Source organism: Rhamphochromis sp. 'chilingali', assembly GCF_963969265.1.
Source record: "Rhamphochromis sp. 'chilingali' genome assembly, chromosome: 7".
Taxonomy (NCBI): Eukaryota; Metazoa; Chordata; class Actinopteri; order Cichliformes; family Cichlidae; genus Rhamphochromis; species Rhamphochromis sp. 'chilingali'.
Genome location: NC_137934.1, coordinates 2,087,356 through 2,108,143, shown reverse-complemented (window position 1 = coordinate 2,108,143; position 20,788 = coordinate 2,087,356). Strand labels below are relative to the sequence as shown.

Below are 20,788 nucleotides of genomic sequence, written 5' to 3'. Positions count from 1 at the left end.
TATTTTCCCTTTGACGATCAGTGCATGCTACGTGGAGTCTGGAAAGTCTTCTGTACATTTCAAATTTTGCGTTAACATCTACGTATTTTAAGAGTTTTGGTGGTCAAAGGTTATTGTGACCATAAAAATGTCCAAAAACACCAACATGTTGAATCTGAATGGTCAGCTTAATTTATGATCACTATTCACACCTGTAACTCACAGACAGGGTGAGTTATAGTGAATGAGTGCCCACGTATCAGATTTCTGTATAGTCTTACATACACTCACTGTGTTGTCATCTAACTGACATAATGCTTTCCGTAGCTGCTCACCCTAACCATCAAAAATGGATGCCTAACCGTGACCTAATTGTAACCCTGAGACTAAAACCACATTTTGAGTCTGAAAAATGCTTTCAAACTCGCGGGGACCTGGATTTTGTCCCCATAAGGGCTGTTGGTCCCCACAAAGATATGTAAACACAGAAGATGTGTAAAAAAAAAAAATAATAAATTCAACCGACACTCGTCAGTCCGGTCGATATATTCGCACATGCGCAGACTTTTTGATGGGCGGAGCAATGTAATCATGCACGGATTTGCGCGTTAACAAGAGGAAGTCCAAACATGGACGAACTAATTTCCAAAAAAATTAAGGCTGTCAGCGTTAACGCGGTTAACGATTAAAAATTATTGACGCGCTCAACACATCTGGAGCGCAGAGTGAACAAATGCGTTGACGGAGACATTTCAGGGATTTTGACTCAGTCTGCGCACAGATGGGTTAATTGTTAATCGCATTTGTCTTGATGACGGCGCATTAACGCTGACAGCAATAAAAAAATCTAAAGTCACCAATTTGGGATTTCTTTGGCTTTAAACCAGATGAAAGAGGTAAACCTGAGGATGTAACCAAAGCGGTGTGCCGCTTGTGCAGACGTGTAGTGCGAGCAAAGGACTCAAACACGACTAACTTGCATTAACATGTACGTGCTGAGTATGCTAGGCTATCACCAGCTTCTGCAGGAACAAGCATTTGCTCGCAGATGAAACAGGGTGCTATTATTATGTTTTTTCTGTTGACTGCTTCTATTAGCTCCATCACTATTAGCAAACGTACGCACGGACAAATAAATAAGTCACTCTTGTAAAAACGATCGCCAGTGGGCTCAGCCTATCGGTGATAGTCGACGTATTCGTTCAATCGCCGAACCCTAACAGACACACACAGTCTAGACAGACATAAACTGCAGACTTGACAACTCGGTGGAGGAAATCAGCAGCAAAGCGGCAGCTATGTTTGAAATCTTCTCAGTGCGCGAGTATCTCTTGTGTGTTCAGGTGCAAAAGCTGGAGTCGGACATCTTGCCACTGCAGCAGGCCAACTCTGAGCTGAGTGAGAAAAGCGGCATGCTGCAGGCAGAGAAGAAGCTGCTGGAAGAGGAAATCAAACGCTGGAAGGCTCGTACTCAGGTCGGTGCAAAGACCCAAATATAAACAAAAAGATTTTATTTTGTACACGAAGGGGAAAAATTACATTTGTCATGAGACAGACTTCTAAGTTGTGAGATGAATGACTAGTTTTCCTTATGTCGCTCTAGCATTTGGTGAGTCAGCAGAAAGATTCGGATCCAGAAGAGTACAAGCGTCTGCATTCTGAGAAGGAGGCGCATCTAAAACGTATCCAGCAGCTGAATGAGGAAAACAACAGACTTAAATCTGAGGTGGTCAGGTGAGGAACTACATACAGGTGCTGAACTGGGCTCTCCTGGTCTGTTCTTTCTTCCCCTGTCTTCATTCATTTTAGTTTTCTCTTCTTTTCTCTCCATAGGACAAATAATCTTACAGCTTCCCTACAGAACCAAATACAAAGCTTGCGTGACAGTATGAGTAAGATAACCGAAGACAAGAACGGGCTGCAGAAGGAGATTGAGACCAAAAACCATGAACTCCAGGAGAAGATGCGAACCATCGCACAGATCAAGAAGATCGGACGGCGTTACAGGACGCAGTACGATGAGCTTAAGGTGGCGCACGACAAGGTACTTGTTACCATTACAGCTTAAACTTCAATCCAAAGCCTGAAGTTAAAGTGGGTGGTTGTAAAATGTGTTTTAATTTATCACGATCTGGTGATAAATTAGTTCATCAGTAGTACAGTTGTGCTTCCTTGAGGTTAAACTTTAACTCCATATGTACTCCAGCTTGTAGCTGAGGCCGCGGCAGGCCCATCCCAAGAGGAGGAGGCTCGTCAGGCCTCTGTTCAGGAGCTGCAGAGCCTCAGAGATTCTCTGAGTCAAGCTGAAGCTCGGAGTGCAGACCTAGAAGGACAGCTGGAGAACATGAACAAGGTAGGAAAACTTCCCCCCGTTTTATATGTGCTGATAAACCTCTATACTAAAAGTTCTTGGGATGGTGGGAAAAAAACAAGTGTTTAGACAATTCTGCACGCTTACCTTAGGTGGTCACGGAGCGTGAGACCGATGCACGTAACGCCCAGGAACAATCATCTCGGCTGCAGACGGAGCTGACCAGGCTGCGGCAGGAGCTGCAGGATAAAGCTTCTCAGGAGGACGCGCTCCGACAGCAGATGGCTGAGAAGGAGGAGAAGACCAGGAAAGCCATCGTTTGTGCCAAGCAGAAGATCAACCAGCTCATGGGTGAGGGGACTACCATAAACTCCTGATTTTTACCAGTTACTTGCTCTTCCTCACATCGCTTGGCTCTGCGTAACGAGCATCGCTTCTCACTTCGAATCTGTGACGTTTGCGATTTATGACCAGGCGCTAAAGACCAGTTGCAGAAGGAAAACGAGGAGCTAAAACAGCAGCGTGAGGAGCTGGAGGTGCGAGTGAGCGCTCTGAAGTCTCAATACGAGGGCCGTCTGAGTCGGCAGGAGCGAGAACTCCGAGACCTGCGAGGTCAACAGGAGAGACAAGAGCAGCGAGATGAGCCAGCTGAGGCAGGTCCCAGCAAGGTGAGGATGTTGTTTACTTTAGTCTACTTACACTGGTTCGCTGTGATATAAATATTTTAATGTTTTAGGTATGTGTCACACAACTAAAACACGATTATCTGCAAGCGTTGCTAAAATTGTGTCTTTATTTTATCAGTGTTCTCTATTTTGATGGCTTAACTATGTTGGATTGGAGAAGTACGGCGAGTTTAGTGACCGTTCGGCGTCCTGATTCTGAGCATTTTCTTTCTTTCGGTGCTTTTAGACCCAAGAGCCGCAGAGGAGCACAGAGCAGAGGCAGATCAGCCTGAAGACCACTCCAGCTGCAGACAGGGGCAGGTAGGGGCACTATTTAAGCATGGAGGAGTATTTAAAAAGTCTTACTCAGTATGCATCAATGCATTTCATGAGTTTTGTATTTGTCTTAATGGTGACTTTATTCATTTGACTGGTGGCTGGTCCACACTTGCACTTTTCTGAGTTTTTGCTGTTTGACACTCGTTTGGTCGTGCCGCTGACTTCTGCAATCTCAAAATTAAATGGCAGTGTAGGTGCCACGTCTGGACTTTGGAGGAGAGAGTATCATTTTCTTAGTGGATCTTTGAGGTCCAGAGAACAATGACTCATCCTAATGCTTGTCTCCGTCAGTGCCAGCACCTCCGAGCCTCCAACCGCCAACATTAAGCCTACACCTGTAGTTGCTACAGCCAGTAAACAGCCCGTCAACCCAGGGAACAAACCCACTCCGAGAGCAAGCATCAGGCCCATGATCACCCCAGCTCCTGTGCCCACTCCTACGCCCACTGCTACGGTCATGCCCACCACCCAGGTGGAGACGCAGGAAGGTAGGTTTAACGGCAAAGCTTTAGCTGAGCTGTTAGCGAGTCCGTGAGTAGGAAACTAACCGCAGGTTTGGTTTTTTTTAGTCATGGTAAAACCTGCAGTATTTGTAATTTTTATTCTTGGACAGTGATGCAGCCAGCTGAAGGGCCACCAGTGGAGCACGTGACCGTGTACGGCAGTGCGAGCGGCTCGGTGCGCTCCGCCAGCCCCAACGTCCAGACGACCTTAGCTAGCCCCATGCTCACTGTGCAGCAGACCCAGACACAGGCCACCGCATTCGTTCAACCAACGCAGCAGCAGAGCATGACCCATACAGAGCCAGCCAATCAGGAGCCACCGCCTGTGGCGATCGAGGCCACGCCTAGCTCGCAGGTGGAGCGGCCGTCAACGTCGTCCTCTGTGTTTGGAACCGGTGAGAGATGATGTTTTTGAAAGCCGAGGCGATATTTTGTTTTAGACGACGAGGTTTTTTCTTAATTCTTTAACCAACGATAGCCACACTTTCTCTCCAGTGTCAGCAACACCGGGGACATCAGCAATGTCCAAGCGTCCTCGGGAAGAGGAGGAGACCGCCAGTGTGGTCACTGACACTGAAGCCACTCAGGAGGACACCTCGCGGGCTCCCATATCAAAGAAGCTGCGCATTATCCAGAGAGTGGGTCCAGAGGTGAGGCTGGACTGATGCACATAAAACTCCATGGTTTTGATTGTTTGTTTGTTTTAAATTTGAGCGAATGTTGATGCGCCGGTTCTGATTGTAGGAAGAGGTGCTGGCCGAGGATAGCGCTGAGGCCGAGGGAGTGGTGCCGACAGACAGTCTAGACGGTGGAGAAGGAAGCCAGGTTGGCCCAAACATTTTTAGTTTTGTACATCAGCTGATAATTACCATCATTTAAATCTTTGCAGTGATTAAAAGTAAATAAATAGACTCAATCTCAAAGCTGCCAATGAGGATTTCATAATGTTGTACCATAAAACAGTTTTCACCATTGTAGCAGTACCATAAAGTAGTCTTGTGATAATGTTGTCACATTCATGCAGGAATTGTGCTGGTATCTAGTTTGCATGATGTTTTGCGTTGTCACTTTTTCGCCCCGCAGACGGAGGCGTTTTCCACGCTGGAGGATGGAGATGAAGGCACAGCCTCCCAGTCCCTTACAATGGAGCAAGAGGTTACCCTGAGCCAAAGCGAGACCACGCAACAACTGCAGCAGGAAGTGATCGTTATCGTAACGGACACAGAGAGTGACGAAGAACAAGAGGAGGAGGAAGACGAAGACGAAGAGCAGGTACGGCAGTTTTGTTCAATTTTTTTTTTTTTTTTTAACTCTTTATTTTGTACTTTTTCCTTTGTATTACATACGGACAAGACAATAATAATAATAACACAACAACAAATACACAAAAAAAAAAAAAAAAAAAAAAAAAAAACCACGAGAGGTCCCGCCCTATAAGGCTGACTGAGACTTATAAATTATCCATTTTGTCCACTGTTTTCGGTGTTTATCAGATTTCAGTCTCAGAGTGTAAGTCATTTTTTCCATTGTATATATGTCCTCGATTACGTCCATCCAGTCTTCCAGTTTTAAAGGATCGCTTTTCAGCCAATTTTTTGTTATCACCTTTTTGCTTGACAACAACATAATCTTAAACAAATACCAGTCCTCCTTTTTTACATTTTCCCATATTCCAAAATACATTACTCGTGCCTCACACAGTACTTCATACCCCAGCACCTTCGTCATTGTTGCCGCGATTCTTTCCCAATATGATTTAATATATTTACACTTCCAAAACACATGTGAGTGATTGGCGTTCCAGTCTCCACATAATCTCCAGCATTGTTGGGGTGTTTTCAACTGCTTGCTTTTGATATACGGAGTAATAAAAAACCTAATCACATTTTTCCAGCCATATTCTCTCCATCGTCTAGAGCTAGTGGAGTTATGCTGTGTGAGACATAAGGATCGCCAATCATCCTCTGACAACTCAATTTGTAGTTCCGATTCCCACTTTTGTTTAATATATAATGTTTCATTCCTATTCGAATTTTGTAGGCCATCATATAATTTCGACAGAATTCCTGATGGAAGATTTTTATATGCACCTGTTATTGTTCCTATTATACGATTTCTTTCTCTCGAGAGCTTCTTTCTAATTTCTGTATTGTAAAAGTGTCTTAATTGAAAGTACCTAAATAAATCTGATTTATCCAATCCGAATTGTTTCTGTAGATTCTCAAAAGATTTAAATGTTGTCCCATCTATTAATGTACACATTGCTGTAATTCCTTTATTGACCCATCTTAAAAATGTGCTATCCCATTGTCCACTTTGGAATTTTCGAGAGTATGCAGGCCAAATCAGCAATTTACAATCTTCTGTAATTCTATATTTCTTCATTATTGTCCACCAGAGTTTAATAGTAAATTCAATGATGAGATTTTTGTTCGTGGGCTGGGTAGTTTCTTCTCCCAATCTTGCTAGTGGATGACATGATAGGCAATAATTTAACTCTATATGCTTCCATTTTGAAGTATATTCTGATGAACACCAGTAAACAGTATATCTCAGCTGGGCTGCATAGAAATATTCCTTGAGATTCGGGAGGGCAAGTCCTCCTTTTTCTTTTCCTGATTGAAGTATTTTAAATCTTATTCTTGGCTTTGTCCCTTTCCAAATAAATCTACTAACTAATTTATCCCATTTACCAAACTGTGCATCTGTTATTTGGACTGGTAATGAGGTGAATAGGTACAATAACCGGGGAAGCACATTCATTTTTATTACCTCTATTCTTGAGCTAAGGTCCTTGACAAGCGGAGCCCATTTAATCAGATCTTTTTGGATTGTGTTACTAAACTTCACATAGTTTGCCTCGTATAAAGTACTTGTATCACTAGTTAAATAGACACCTAAGTATTTGATCTTATTTGAATCCCATTTTAGTTTAAGTTCATTTTGTAATAATTCTTTGGGGAAATAATTCAGACAGAGTACTTGAGTCTTTTCGATGTTTAGTTTATATCCTGCGTTTTTACCAAAATATTTTAATGCTTTAAACAGCCAAGGAAAGGTCGTATCAGGATCCTGTAGATATATAATTATATCATCTGCAAAAAGACCTATTCGTTGTTCAAGTTTGGAAACAAAAACCCCTTTTAAGTCTGTACTTTGCCGTATATACTGAGCCAAAGGCTCAATATACAAAGCAAAAAGAGCTGGACTCAAGCAGCAACCTTGCCTAGTTCCTCTAAAGAGCTCAAAGCTGTCTGTCAAGTCCCCATTTATTTTAACTCTAGCCATTGGCCTATGATACAGGGATTGTATACACTTAATGAAGATACTGTCAAAGCCCATTCTCTTCAAAACAGCAAAAAGAAATATCCAAGAGACTCTGTCAAAAGCCTTTTCAGCATCTAAACTCACTAAGGCTGTTGGGATTTTTTCTCGATTAACTTCATTAATTATATGCAATGTGCGTCGTATATTGTCTTGTGTCTGTCGCCCCTTAATGAACCCTGTCTGGTCTTCATCCACCAGATCAGGAAGGAACAGCTCTAGGCGTCTTGTGATTATAGATGTAAATAGTTTATAATCAACATTTAAGATGGAGATTGGGCGATAAGAATCACAGTTTTCCTTGTTTTTACCTTCTTTCGGTAAGACTGTGATGATGGCCTCTTTCCAGGAAGGTGGAATTTTAGCGTGTTTTATTGTCCAATTAAAAGAATCTATCAAAATAGGGGCCAAAACCTCTTTGAAAGTCTTATACCACTCATTGGGGTACCCATCACTCCCTGGACTTTTATTCGTCTTCAATCTCGGAATTTTTTTTTTTTTTTAAAGACGACATTTAAAACGGTGAAAATTTGTCTTACAAATTTGCCGGTTTCCAGGACTACGATGACGAGGATGAAGAAGATGAAGACGAGGAGGAGGAAGATGATGAGGAGGATGATGATGACGGAGAGATGGGAGAGGAAGGAGAGGACAGCAATGAGGGCAGCGGCGATTGCAACGAGCCCTACGAAGGAGACGACACAGAGGTAAGAGTACCTGCAGCTCCAGCTGTGACCTCTGCCACCCACACGCCGTGTTAACCCTTCCCACTCGCTGCCTTTCCCGCTCACACACTCAGTTTTTCCACACACTCTCGTTTCACCGTCACTTACATGCTGCCCCTGTGTCGTAACGTCCTGTCTGCGCGCCTGTGTTGACTTTAGCTGTTTACATTTTTACTCGAGTCTTCGTTGCACATATTCAGTAGGATGAGTCAGTGTCTGCAAGGGAACAGCTAACGAGCTTTTTACTTGTAATCTTTGTGTGAGGTTTTGGAATAATGATACACGTGTTATATTCAAAGGCAGGTATCTGAACCAAGTTAAATAGAAACTATTCTCTTTATACACGATAGAAAATGTTAAATAGCAGCACGGATTAAACTATAAAATGTGTAAACAAAAACAGCTTAGTATTACTTGGGTAACAAACATGTACGCACAGTTACTGTCCCTCCATTTAGAAAGACTGATGCATCAGAGTGAACTTCATTCAACACCGACGTCGGGTTTGAATACATTTTAAATTAAAATGTATGAATGCTGTATGCATTTTGTTCATTCCTAAGTTGAGTTGTGAGTCTATACCAGCCAAAATACTGTTTTTGGTTATTAGCATTTAAAATATAAAGGCTCTCTAAAAGTAACACAGAATTAGCTGCCTTTCCAAAAAACCCCAAAAACCTTTCAGAAGTAGTTACGGTTTGCATAAAACCCTGTTTACTGTTTCCCTGCCAGGCTTCTACACTTCTAATGGGCCAACATTTCTGCACAGCTAGGATTTGGCATGTTCTTGACAGCGTTTAAGTGCATTTTTAGCGTTTACATGTGGACGGAGATATTTTTCAAAACTGCAGTTTTCAAAAGTAGCCTACGTCCACACATACACGGGTAAGTTTAGTGACGGCAGCGGGGAAAAAGCTGTTTCTGTAACTGCATCTTGGCGCTAGACACCTCCAGAGAAGCAGCTGAAATTAACTTAAAGTCATTAAATTTTTGGTTTTATTTTGTTGTATTTATCTGCGACACCTTAAAGGCCGGTTCGTGAAAATATTGTCGGGCACAAACCGGTCTGTGGCGCAAAAAAGGTTGGAGACCGCTGCCGTAGAGGACGGGACCGTTCTTAAGAATCGATAAAGCCATCCGTAGTACCTGTTTAGAGTACAGGGAGGCTAAGCCGGACTCGCCTGTTAGACCACTGGACCGTCTCACTATCTGATTCAGAGTTTTTCTCTGTGACGGAGGTCAAACTTCTTCTTTTTTTTTTTTTTTTTTAACCTCTCGGCTTCTCTCACGGTTGTTTTAGTGAATCATAATCTGCATGTGATGCTCTGCCAGTATACCCTGGCACTGCTCCGTTTTATGACCTTTCTCTTTCGGCGGTTCCTCTCACTCATCAAAGTTATGTTACTCGTTGGTCTTACCTTCGTTTGCCAAATTTAGCCTTTTTTAAACTCTGAGTGGTTTTGAATTTCTTCTTTGACTCGTTTCCTTTTATTTCCCCTCGTTTCTCAGGGAGCTGACGTAACGGAGCCGGGCACTGAGACGGAGGAGAGTCTGGGGGCGTCCGACTCCACCCAAAGGCCGGCGGATTCCCAGACACCCAGCTGTAAGCGCCAGGAAACCCTGTCGAATACGTAGCTGTGCCTCAGACTCTGCATGCGCTCACAAACCGTCCCGCCATCCAATTAGTATCCACAGTCTGCGATGACTGAGAAAGATGTCGTGTTGTGTTTTCTGTCTGAAAGCGGGCGTAACAAAGGTCACTGCTAAGAAGAGATTTGCTTTACGGGAAAAATAAGCAAATTAACCCGACTCACTTATGTTTTAGGTAAAAGGAGGTTTAAATGTCACAAGTAACTGAGATACTGATTATAAAGGGAGTTACTTTGTTTACATTTTTGGTGTTTTAAAGTATATTTATCTAAAATCTTATTTTCTCTTGTTCATTTGAACCTTTGAATTCTGTTTTAGTTGAGAGTGGCACAATGGAGGCTTTCTCTGCAGAGCAACCCACAAGTTCTGGTACACGCATGCCCCAGTCGCCACGGAGACCAGTGCATCAGCTGCCTTCACAGCGTATCCCAGTGCGCCGCCAGTCAGTGGGCAGACTTGCTCCCGGTGTGCCGGGCAGCGCTGTGAGTCACATCGAAAGGCTGAGAATTTACATCATGATACTCCTACGAACCTCTGTGTGAAACCTTGACCCCCTTTTCTTCCCTCTTTCAATCTGCAGCAGCACTTTTTCGATGAGGATGACAGGATGGTTCCCAGCACTCCCACTCTGGTGGTGCCTCACCGCTCTGATGGTTTCGATCAGGCCATCCAGTAAGTGTCGCACACATCGGGCCGCAAGTTGGAACACAGAAAACCTTTTAAAGGTTTTAAGGAACTACACGTTTATACAAACAGTGAATCATGTCGAAACTTCTCCTGGTTTCATTGTGACCTGTAGTTTGTGTAATTCCACTGAAAAATAAATCTTGTCAGTGGAAAAATAAATATTTTGCAAATGTAAATTAGGCTGGTTGTATAAGTGCACAGCATTACACTAGTACTCTGTTGATGCACCTTTTGATTTGTTCAGTTTTCTTGGGTAGCAGCTGGCGTGATACATCGTAGTGTAGTTTCCCCACTCTTTGTTGCAAAGCACTCAGATTATGAGGACATCTCTGCACCTCCGTCTTCAGCTCACACCAGTGACGTGGCTCCGGCTGGCTCATTCAAAACTTCAGTTTTCTGTTTGTTGTTTTTAAATGTATCCTCGGTCGTGTTGAAAGGGGAAATTCTTCTCCATGTGAACAAACAACACTTTGTTTTTGTGCTAAACGAACTGTTGGACTTGCAGACTAAAAATTAACCTTGGTCTTAAGGTTGGACGAATTTATCACCCATCGACGATAGGGCTGTTGGATATAACGATATATATCAGATGACGATGTGAAAACGTCTATCGTTTCATTTTACGCTGTTGTTTGTTTCGTGGTGTCGCAAAATAAACTTTTTCCGTCAATAATTTTTCATCGTTTTGATGTCACTGTAGAATTTCTGAAAGTTCTCTGATATGTAACATAACCACACTACGGACGGACAAGCGACTGTTTTATGCGTTGTCGTTGGCAACAACGACGGTAACACCATCGCGTGCCTCCGCCGTCCATTTGATTATTTTTAACATAAACCTTTCACAATAAAGCTGAAGATCCTGCGGAGATCTTTCAAAATAAACTGAATTACGTGAAATATGATGCAGAGTGTTTACGGATGAGAAGCTAAAAAGAGCTGTCGGGTGCTAAAAAATAAACCTTAGAACAGGCTTTTGCCCGCAGCCGTGCAATAAATGCTCACAAAGAAAACTGCAGCTGTTTAAACTTATGTAACACTCGACTCCAGCTACACGACGCGCAGCTGAAAACACTTCACGCAAGTTGAGCTGCCTGAGATTCACAAAATTTACAGAAAATGTAAAATGTTTGATTATATGTCGTTGTGACGATAAATGTCTGATATCGGGATATGAGATTTTGGTCATATCGCACAGCCCTAATCAACGATAAGCTGAGCCGTTCACCGGTCGTTTTTACAAGAGCGATTTATTTATTTATTTATTTATTTATTTATTTGTCCTTGAGTAAGTTTGCTAATAAGGTTGGTTGAAGCTAAGGGGAGCAGTCAACAAAAAACGGTAATAGTGTGCAGCGATTCACTTACTCAAACTCATAACAGAAGGAAAGAAGGGCAGTGGTCTATGTTCAGAAAAAACAAAACATGTAATTTAAATTAAAGAAAACACAGAAGAAAAACTGGCTTTTTTCCATTATAACTGCGTTTATCTGTCTTACGCACTCAACCAAACAACAAATACCAAATTAAACAAGTTAAAAATCAAAAAGTTTCTTCAGGCGAACAGAAATTAAAAAAAAAAAAAAAAAATCCCCAACTTTAAGTCTTTTGTGCAGTTTGGTGCATTTCAAATAAGTGAATAAATAATACAAAAAGTAGCTGTATTATATTATTATTATATTATATTAATACTGAAACAAACAAAGTTTTCTAAGCACACAAATCAGTCTGTGCATGACTACGTTGCTCCTCCCCTCATAAAAGTCACCTGCGTGAATATATCACCTATCGTGATTTAATGGACTGATGAATGTTGGTTGGAAAAATTGTACATATAACTTGACCAGATCTCATCAGACAGAAACACATTGTTTTATACACTATCAGTCAAAAGTTTGGACACACCTTCTCATTTAATGTTTTTTCTCTATTTTCATGACTATTTACATCATAGATTCTCTCTGAAGGCATCAAAACTATGAAGGAACACACGTGGAATCATGTAGCCAACAAAAAATTGTGAAATAACTCAAAACATGTTTTAAAATTTAGATTCTTTGAAATAGCCGCCCTTTGCTGTGATTACTGCTTTGCACACTTGGTGTTCTCTCGATGAGCTTCATGAGGTCGTGGTTTTCCAGCTCCTGGAGCATTTATCTGGGCTCTAATCTGAGGTGTTGTTAACTTGTGATCCGATGCTCGGATAAATTCGTCTTGTTCTTCCTTTTCTGGGCCGGTCCTCATGTGAGCCAGTTTCCTCGTAGCGCTTGATGGTTTCTGCGACTGCACTTGGGGAGTTTTCGCAATTTCAAACTGACTGACCTTCAGTAATGATGGACTGTGGCCTCTCTTTACTCAGCTCATTGAGAGAAGGGTTTGCAGCGCTGTCAACAAAGCAAAGAACGGCTACTTGGCAACAAATTTAGATTCCATAGATCTTACTTAATATATGTGATTCTTGAGTTTGTATCTACAGTGTGGAAAGAAGTAAAAATACAGAAAAATGACTAAATGGGAAGGTGTGTCCAGACTTTTGTGTGTGTGTGTGTGTGTGTGTGTGTGTGTGTGTGTGTGTGTGTGTGTGTGTGTGTGTGTGTTAATGTTTTAATGGGAGGAAAATCTGCAAAGAACTACTGTGTTGTGTGCTACATTATCCTGTAGCATACATTACTGTAGTACAGCACGTGTATAGGCCACAAACATGCAGTCATGTAGAGCTGTCTGACTGCATCTCCTCAAACTGAGACTTGAGTTCATATAAACCAGCCTTTATTCATTCAAACTTGATCATTTGCTTCTAAAATGAAATCTTAACTGGTCCGTTTTGGTCGCTCCACAGTCGCCTAATTCACGTTCGTGCTTCTTTTGTTTCTCAGCTCGCCACAGGTAGCTGGCGTGCCACGCTTCAGGTTTGGCCCTTCAGAGGACATGCCGCAGACCAGCTCTTCCTCACACTCTGATCTGGGTCAGCTCGCATCACAAGGAGGTAATCTACCAAATGTTAACCCCAAAGAACCATCAGTACGCACCACAGTCTCTTTAACTGCAAACTAATTCTTCTCTTCAGGTCTTGGGATGTATGACAGTCCCTTGTTTTTAGCCACTCACGAGGAGGAGTCTGGTGGACGCAGCGTTCCCACCACTCCGCTACAAGTTGGGGCTCCAGGTATTTGTCTGTCTCTGTCAGTCTGATGTGAAGGGATGTGTCCGTTAAAGCATGTCGCACTGCCTTTTCCCGAGCTTCCTCAAAACTATCTTTTCTAGGATAAGTGTGATGAAATTTGGGTTTGGGAGCACTACAAGTTACTGGAAAGTTGAAATTTGTTTTCATCTTTCTATCTTCCAGTAACTGTTTTCTCAGAAGTGGCTCAGTCCGACACAACAGAGCACGCCTCTCAGTCTGTTCCCATGGTGAGCACATCAACACCAGGAGCTGCCGGTGCAGGGGAGGAGAGAGACGACGTCTTCCTGGAGCCAGACACTGATCGGTGAGCCTCGCCCTCTCAGCAGCTTGTCACTCCTCGAACTTCTGCCTCTTTGAAACCTTTCGTTCCACTCGGTTTCAATAACTTCACCAAAATGAGAGAAGTTACGAAGGTCACAGTTTACATAATCCGAGGTGCATTTTGCTTGATTCAGGCCCGGTGCTGAAGTGTCGATGGACCCCGTGGTGTCTCAGGGCGATATGGAGGAGTCGAGCCAAGCGTCCGACAAGAGCAGCCTCCCCTCCACCAGCCAGGAGCCTTCCTCCAGCTCTGCAGGTGCACTGCAGCCTCGTGACTGTGCCGTTCCCCATCTGTTTTGTCTTTGTTGCATATTCAGTAGGTTATGTTTGTTTTTGTTTTTTTAGATACAAGCAGCGCTCCACCAAAACAGTCCCGGCCCGGGCCCAGCAGACAGCTCCAACGATGGCCGGACAGCCGCGGCGGCCGCATGAAGAGAGGAGGTAACGCGTTTGAAAGCTCGTGGTAACAGTGATGTAACACGAACGTTATAATGGGCACAAGACTGAGCAATGATTTTATTACTGCTTTAAATGGCCACTCATAAAGGACTTCAGACATTTCATTCAGGCTTTTATTAATGAAAAGCACGACAGGAAACACGGTACATTCATTGTGGTTATTCAGAACACATTTTACTGTCACCATATTTTTATTTTTTATTAATTTTTTACATCAGTGCAGCAAACCTGTCTAAAAACATGCTTCCATCTCCACAGGTCAAGCTTTTCCGTCATGGAAACAGGGGAGAAGATTCGCCCGATGAAGGAAAAATCAAAGTGAAGAGCCCGTAGTTCCCTTCAGGAAAGCTCAGACTGATCTGTTGTTATGAAGCGTGTTTGGCTTTGATTTAGTTTCATTTTGTTAATGCGATTAGATACTTTCTTGTTATTGGGTCCATCCTGATGTGTTTTATGATGATTATAATAAACTTACAAAGCGAAAACATTTTTGTTGTTTTACTGTGAACATCTGATGAAGTTGTTGGACTGCGGTGATGAGCCGGCCGCAGGAGGAGCGATGACGGGACGTTCACCATCCAACCTCACGTTGTAGGATTTTGCTGCAGAAGCAGAATAAACAGAAAGTTCATTAGACGATTACATTAATAGCTGATACTTACAAAACAATATTTTCCTTCGTGCCGCTCTATATTCAGGTAGACTGGCATGAACGCGGCACAGAGCTGTTTATCAACACGGTCGCTGCTACAGTTTGCAGCTCGTCCACGGACACCCGCCTGTTTTCTTACGCATCACCATTGAAATGGAAATCTTGACTGTGGGAACTGCAATAAATCTGAGCTGCAGGTGAACACCCTAACACACACACACACACACACACACACGTGGTCCTTGTTAACGACATGCCGACGGACACGTGAAGGACATTCTGTGCTTCTGAAGTTGAGCAACAAAGGCGTGCGTAAACACCACTGCTGCTTTAAACACTGCCAAACCGCATGCTTTTATTCCAGCTCTGTAAACAGTGCGGTGTGTGTGACTTACGTCCTGAGAAGACAAAGTATCTGTAGCCCTCTGGTTCGGCGGTTGTGGGAACAGACACGGCGGCTGTGACGGCGGGCGGGAAGCCTCTCCAGGAAGTCCGAATGTTGATGACCGGTCCTAAAACGGGGGCTGGAAATGAAACGATCCGGTTTAAAGTTGTGCCATGAAGCCAAACCGTACTGGCGTTGTCCAGTGCAGTGTTTTTGTTTTGTGAACAAACTCTTAACCCTTGTTCATCCCATAAACCGTACGATGGGTGTTTGTTTCCATTTTGCAGTTATTTGCTCCTCTCCACCAGCTATGACTCGCTTTTTCGGTGCAGTGTGTGCGCTGCAGCTCGTGTACACGTTTAAGCCAAAGTCTAAGCATGGAGCCAGTCATACGTCTGTAAACACGCTTAACAATAGTGAGGATTGTCCGGGGTTCGCTTCATGAAGTTCACGCACAACTATTGTAAAAGTTAGTGTGCACAAACATAAAGAGAGGTATTAAGTTGTTCTTTATGAGTTATAGAGAAAGGGAAAATGTTCAAATTCAGTGAATGGAAATTGGATTCATACTTGTTGGATTCTACATTAACTTTTTAAAAGTGGAGGCAAAGTTGTTGAACCACAAAAACACAATGATATAATGTGGTGTAAATATTATATCAGAAATGTCGTTATTATTACTGCAGATTATCAGTAAGGAAGCTGATTGAATGCTGACCGATAACTCGTGGCGAAGGGGCGGGATTACTTCCTGCTCTTCTATATGTAACTGAATCAGAACAGGTAACGGTGAAATGTTTTGGCTTTATGTTGTGTAGCTGTGTCTCTTCTTTTCTTTGCTAAATGAACTTTGTATATTGTTTACATGATCGAAATAAACTGATTGGTTACCTGCTTGTCGAACTACTCGGTTGCGGACTGTGTAAACGTCATACTGGACTTTCTTGCCACATGTTGGCCTGACACCAGCCTGGTATGAATACTTCTGAACCATTCCACCTAGAGGAAAAGAAAGTAAACATCTTAAAACCTTTTTATGTGTTCAAAACAAACATTGTACACATTGTTTATTACAATTCTCTTTCTGAAGCAATGAACAGCAAAATCTATCTTTTCTGGTAGTTTAATAAGCTCCGCCCCCCTAATTTTTACCTCTCTTGAAGAAGTAGACTGACTCTGCCCTCCTCTTGTACTGGGGCACCGACAGGGCGGCCGTGATGTGGCCCCGCAGCCCGTCGAACCACGTTGTAATGACTTTGGGGTAGCCGGGGTCCAAAGCGTCGTTTTCAAATCTCCAGTACTGACTTCCCTGTGAACACCATGCAGTGTTAAACTCTGGGCAGATAAAGGGTAACGCTGTTCGCTCAGTGGTTCTGCTGAGATTGGTCCGTTTACCTTGAAAATGTACGTCTTGCCCTGGCAGTTACAGCGGGTGAACACGGTGTCAATGGGTGACGGGACGCCCCACTCCTGGGTGATGCCTCTGGGTGGACCTGGCACCCTGTTACTATCCAGCAACCAGAAGTAGTGACCTGTAAAAGTGATAATATCACTATATAGGGTTTTAGATAAGCTATTGTAACATTGTAATTTCATTCTCTCAGTTTAATGCTTCATAATAATTTCCCCTCAGTTCTCCCCGTCTTCAATGCATTCCGTTAGTTTCTCTCTTATATGCAAATCCACTGTTGTTGGACTGGGATGACACGACTGATCCTTTTAGAGTTAAACCTGCACAGGAGCTGCACTAACCTCTGAACACCACCATTGTGCCGTTCCTCAGTGTGGTGACTCCACTGACGGGCCGCCCGCTGCATAGGTTTGTATCGTTGCTGTCATCTGGGGAAAGTAAAGACACCCGTGGGAATAAACACCACCCACCACGTAATCCCAGACTGTGTTTCTGGGCGTTGACTGTCATTTTCTGCTGTTTTTGTGAGCTTGTTTTCACCTCTTAAATGTGGCTGAACTTTACTTCCAATTTCGGAGGAATGTCAGATTTATTTACAGCGTGAGGGAAAATGAAAAAACAACTGAGCTCATAAAACTGGTAGCAGCCTGTGATTACACGTAATCACAGGCTGCAATCGTGCCAGACTCGTAAAACAAATTAGATTTTCGGAAATTTTGGTACTTGTGCCCATCACAGAGTGAGTCCCTCAGGTGTTTTCTGCATGTGACATAAAGAATCTGGTCAAATTATTTTTTTTTAAACAGTCTTACCTGCTTGGTAATCTCCTGTATCGTCTATATTCCGGGTTTCCAGGGGCTTCGTGTCAGGTTTAGAAGTGGGCTTAGCTGGGTCTGGCTCGTATGGCTCTGGTTTTTCCACAGGTGGAGTCGGCTCTGGTTCTTGAGCCCCGGTGGGTTTGGAGGTCTGCAGATCGTCTGTGGCAATACTCCACGCTGCAGTTGTGGGTGAGGGAGCGTGGGTGGTCACAGCTTCAACCATTGATATCTCCTCAGATCCCACTGAGGAAGCACTGGTGGAAGGAAGAACTGAAGGGTTGCTTGCAGTGACATCCTCAGGGTGGCTTGCAGTGGGTTCCTCTGGGATGGTTGAGGAGGCAGAGGTGATGGTGAGCAGTGAGTTATCTGGTTCATCAGAGGGAAAGACAGCATCCATAATAGCCACTGCTGGTGTCTGCGCGTCCAGCTGTGGGGAGCTGGTTGAAGAACTAGGCTCGACTGAGGGTACTGAAGTTGATGTTGGCTCGCTGGAAATGTGGTCAGCTGCTGCTGTGAGCAGAGAGAAAGTCATATCACTGTAAATCAAGTCTTTTAATCGATTTAATAAAATAATTAAATATCAATTTGCATATTTTAGTTGCAATTTGTATCTTAGTTGCTACATTTGAGGTTTTTTTCTGCAATCTATTGCTAAAGTAACTCACAAAAACTGTATGAATCAAATACCATAAACAGATATCTCACATACTCGTGCTGTCACTCGGGGCCTCTGCAGTGGTGCTGACGAGGTCGTCGTTGTCTGAAGGAGTCCTCACTGCAGTCGGGGTGGCCTCGGTGGAAATCTCACCCAGCGGGTCGACTGTGGAGAGCTCATAGTCACTGCTGATCTCCGGGACTGGACTGGCCTCCAGATCTTCAGGTTCAGTTTTAGAAAAGTCTTCAGTGGGAAAGATCGGGCCAGACACATCTGTGAGAATGTGACGAGAGCGAGATGAGGTGCGCACTTGGACGTAAGACTTGTGTAACTTTATTGGGAAAGAGCTTTGCTCACCATCAGTGGGATCATCTGGTGGATGTGATGTTGGACCGACCGGAGGAACTGAAGAGTCATCTGTTGGCAGCAGCAGGGTTCACACAAACAGTTTAATCATTTAATCGGCCATCTTTATTTTTCCTACATGTCCTCCTCCGGACTCTGGATGCAAAAGTGTTCAGAGCTTTGATTGAAGAAAACTCCCAGAAAATGTCCTGTCCTCATTTCTGGCATCATTTAGCGCTTTCCTCTCTTGTGACTCAGCCCAACCCTCCCACACACAGTCCACTCACAACAACCTTGTGTTTCATTTGGCCTGTGAGGCTAATGCCCCTGGATTTAGCCCCGAAAATAAACCACTGTGACAAATTCACAGCCATAAACATCCTCCTGACGTATGCGTTTTAAAATCCACCGAATCAAGTTCACGACAGTCATCAAAGTGACTGAGTGAGCATTTGTTCCTGTCATTAGAGCCAAATGTTGGATAGCTTTCTCTAGCAAAGTTCAAAAAGAGCAAACTCACCTTCATCGTTTCCCTCACTGAACGTAGAAAGCTGGTCTGTTGCCTCTTTCAAAGTTTGATCTGTGGGAACGTTCACGAACGAGAACAAAAATCACCATTATTGGTGTAGCCCCCATAAAATCTGCCTTTAACCCCAAATGACTGAAAATCTAGGAGGAATCGAACCTTTTACCAAGAAAAATATACCTTTGGATTTGTTATCATTTACATTATTGCATGAACTAGTCTTCTTTGCTGCTGCTGCACTGGCCTCTCCACTGTTCTGTTCTGCAGCAATTACCAAGACAGAAATTATTGTCAAACGTTGCATCGTTGCAGATTACTGCATGCGCTGCATGCTGCGGTTATACTGCCGTACTGTGCATGCTGGTGATGGACATGCAGGCAGAGTTAGAGTGGGGATGTCACATTCATCCTGGTCTAAGGAGCTTGGAAAGAAAAACGTCTGGATGTTTAACCTCTCAGCCGAGAAGCTTCTTCAGTTCTAGGGTCAAATGGTGGAGAGTCCCAGAGCCCCCTTGGTGTGGTAAGCCCCGCCCTCTGTTCAAAGATGGTCGTTCACAGTGGACATAGATGTTTCTGTCAAACCATCTGTCTTCTCTTTCCAAAATGTGAACATTAGCATCCTCGAGAGAGTGACCTTTGATCTTTACCTTTGTCCCCACCATTTGACCCTAGAACTGAAGAAGCTGCTCAGATGAGAGGTGAAACGTCTTCAAGCAACTTAAAGAAGTCCAGACGCTTTTCTTTCCAAGCTCCTTAGACTACGATGACCTGGATGACTGAGAACCTTCACAGACACATTCATCCTAGTATCTTCCTCCCGTTTGTGCACAATATGCGTCACAAATTGCCATAATTATATAATAACAACGTGCATGAGCTGATGGTATATTATATTGATGACTAAATGTAATCTGTTACATAAGGGCTGTATGACTCCACAGATGAACTAAGGATGATGATGAAATCTATCTGTTTAGCATGCATTAAGAATCCCTCACATACACACAGGAGTTGAATGAGCTAGAAAGGACCAACCTTGTGCATCGCAGTGGTTCTTGTAGTCCGGACAGCACTGGTTGTACGTTATGCAGTCAGAGTCACAGCTACACAGCCGGCCTCGTTTGAAGTTTTCTCCACAGCGCCCCTTACATGAGTTTTCTGTTGCGCACAAACATCATAATAGACGCACAAACACAGTGAGACTGCACAGCTGGTTGTTAGACGTTATTATATGTAAGGGTTCAGCAATGGTGACCAAAAATCTCAATTCTGCTGGATGCTACAGATCCAAAGAATGAAAAGGCCTCACTTGTGGTGCACTGAGATTCATAGTCGTTGCAGCACTCGCCATAAGACAGACAGTTATAGTCGCACTGGCATCTGTAACCCCTGTAGTACTCGCCACCGCACCGTCCTCTGCAGCTCGCTGTCAGTAACAGTAAAAGAAGGATAAATGTCAGAGGCAGAGGGTGCAGCGATGAGACGACACGTGCGCTCCTGATGTGTCCCGCTTGAGGGCACAGTCTGTGCAACCCTGCCAGAAATTGATTTCTGCTGTAGTGACACAGGGGGAACCTATGTGTACCTTATGTATATAAGGTACACATAGGTTCCCCCTCAGGTAAATAATTATTTAACAGAGTAAATATGAACGAGTACAAGCAGAAAAAACCTGAAGCATTCCAGGAAAGGCTTTCATTAAAAACAAATGAAACCAAAGAATATTAAAGAATGGAAACCAGTTTAATGTTTCCATGTTACAGGATGCCAGGTTATACTCACTCTGAGCGCCACTAAACGTCAAAGCACAAGCCAGAAAAATAAGCGCACAAAGTAGCGTGGAAGACAT

General features: G+C 43.5%; 2 protein-coding genes across 2 annotated transcripts in view; one reads left to right on the top strand and one right to left on the bottom strand.

Moving 5' to 3' along the window:
- The window catches only part of tprb (translocated promoter region b, nuclear basket protein), a 24,686-nt gene extending 10,052 nt beyond the window's left edge, over positions 1–14,634 (top strand). Inside the window, exons 29-50 of the mRNA XM_080886481.1 lie at positions 1,323–1,454; positions 1,583–1,713; positions 1,813–2,023; positions 2,186–2,332; positions 2,443–2,641; positions 2,765–2,958; positions 3,203–3,276; positions 3,586–3,782; positions 3,908–4,192; positions 4,293–4,447; positions 4,542–4,622; positions 4,881–5,069; positions 7,679–7,828; positions 9,356–9,449; positions 9,815–9,978; positions 10,077–10,168; positions 13,060–13,169; positions 13,251–13,349; positions 13,530–13,671; positions 13,823–13,944; positions 14,034–14,129; positions 14,406–14,634. Coding sequence (XP_080742607.1) covers positions 1,323–1,454; positions 1,583–1,713; positions 1,813–2,023; positions 2,186–2,332; positions 2,443–2,641; positions 2,765–2,958; positions 3,203–3,276; positions 3,586–3,782; positions 3,908–4,192; positions 4,293–4,447; positions 4,542–4,622; positions 4,881–5,069; positions 7,679–7,828; positions 9,356–9,449; positions 9,815–9,978; positions 10,077–10,168; positions 13,060–13,169; positions 13,251–13,349; positions 13,530–13,671; positions 13,823–13,944; positions 14,034–14,129; positions 14,406–14,452 — 3,111 coding nt within the window. The 3' untranslated portion in view covers positions 14,453–14,634. The remainder of the gene's footprint in view (positions 1–1,322; positions 1,455–1,582; positions 1,714–1,812; positions 2,024–2,185; positions 2,333–2,442; positions 2,642–2,764; positions 2,959–3,202; positions 3,277–3,585; positions 3,783–3,907; positions 4,193–4,292; positions 4,448–4,541; positions 4,623–4,880; positions 5,070–7,678; positions 7,829–9,355; positions 9,450–9,814; positions 9,979–10,076; positions 10,169–13,059; positions 13,170–13,250; positions 13,350–13,529; positions 13,672–13,822; positions 13,945–14,033; positions 14,130–14,405) is intronic.
- On the bottom strand, positions 14,610–20,788 carry prg4b (proteoglycan 4b; the record flags this gene model as incomplete). The annotated part of the gene is made up of 13 exons (XM_080887220.1): positions 14,610–14,749; positions 15,195–15,323; positions 16,076–16,183; positions 16,337–16,493; positions 16,580–16,716; positions 16,937–17,098; positions 17,408–17,923; positions 18,123–18,341; positions 18,426–18,485; positions 18,934–18,993; positions 19,975–20,097; positions 20,249–20,365; positions 20,722–20,788. 13 exons carry the CDS (start codon positions 20,786–20,788, stop codon positions 14,646–14,648), a joined length of 1,959 nt encoding a protein of 652 aa, XP_080743346.1. The 3' UTR covers positions 14,610–14,645.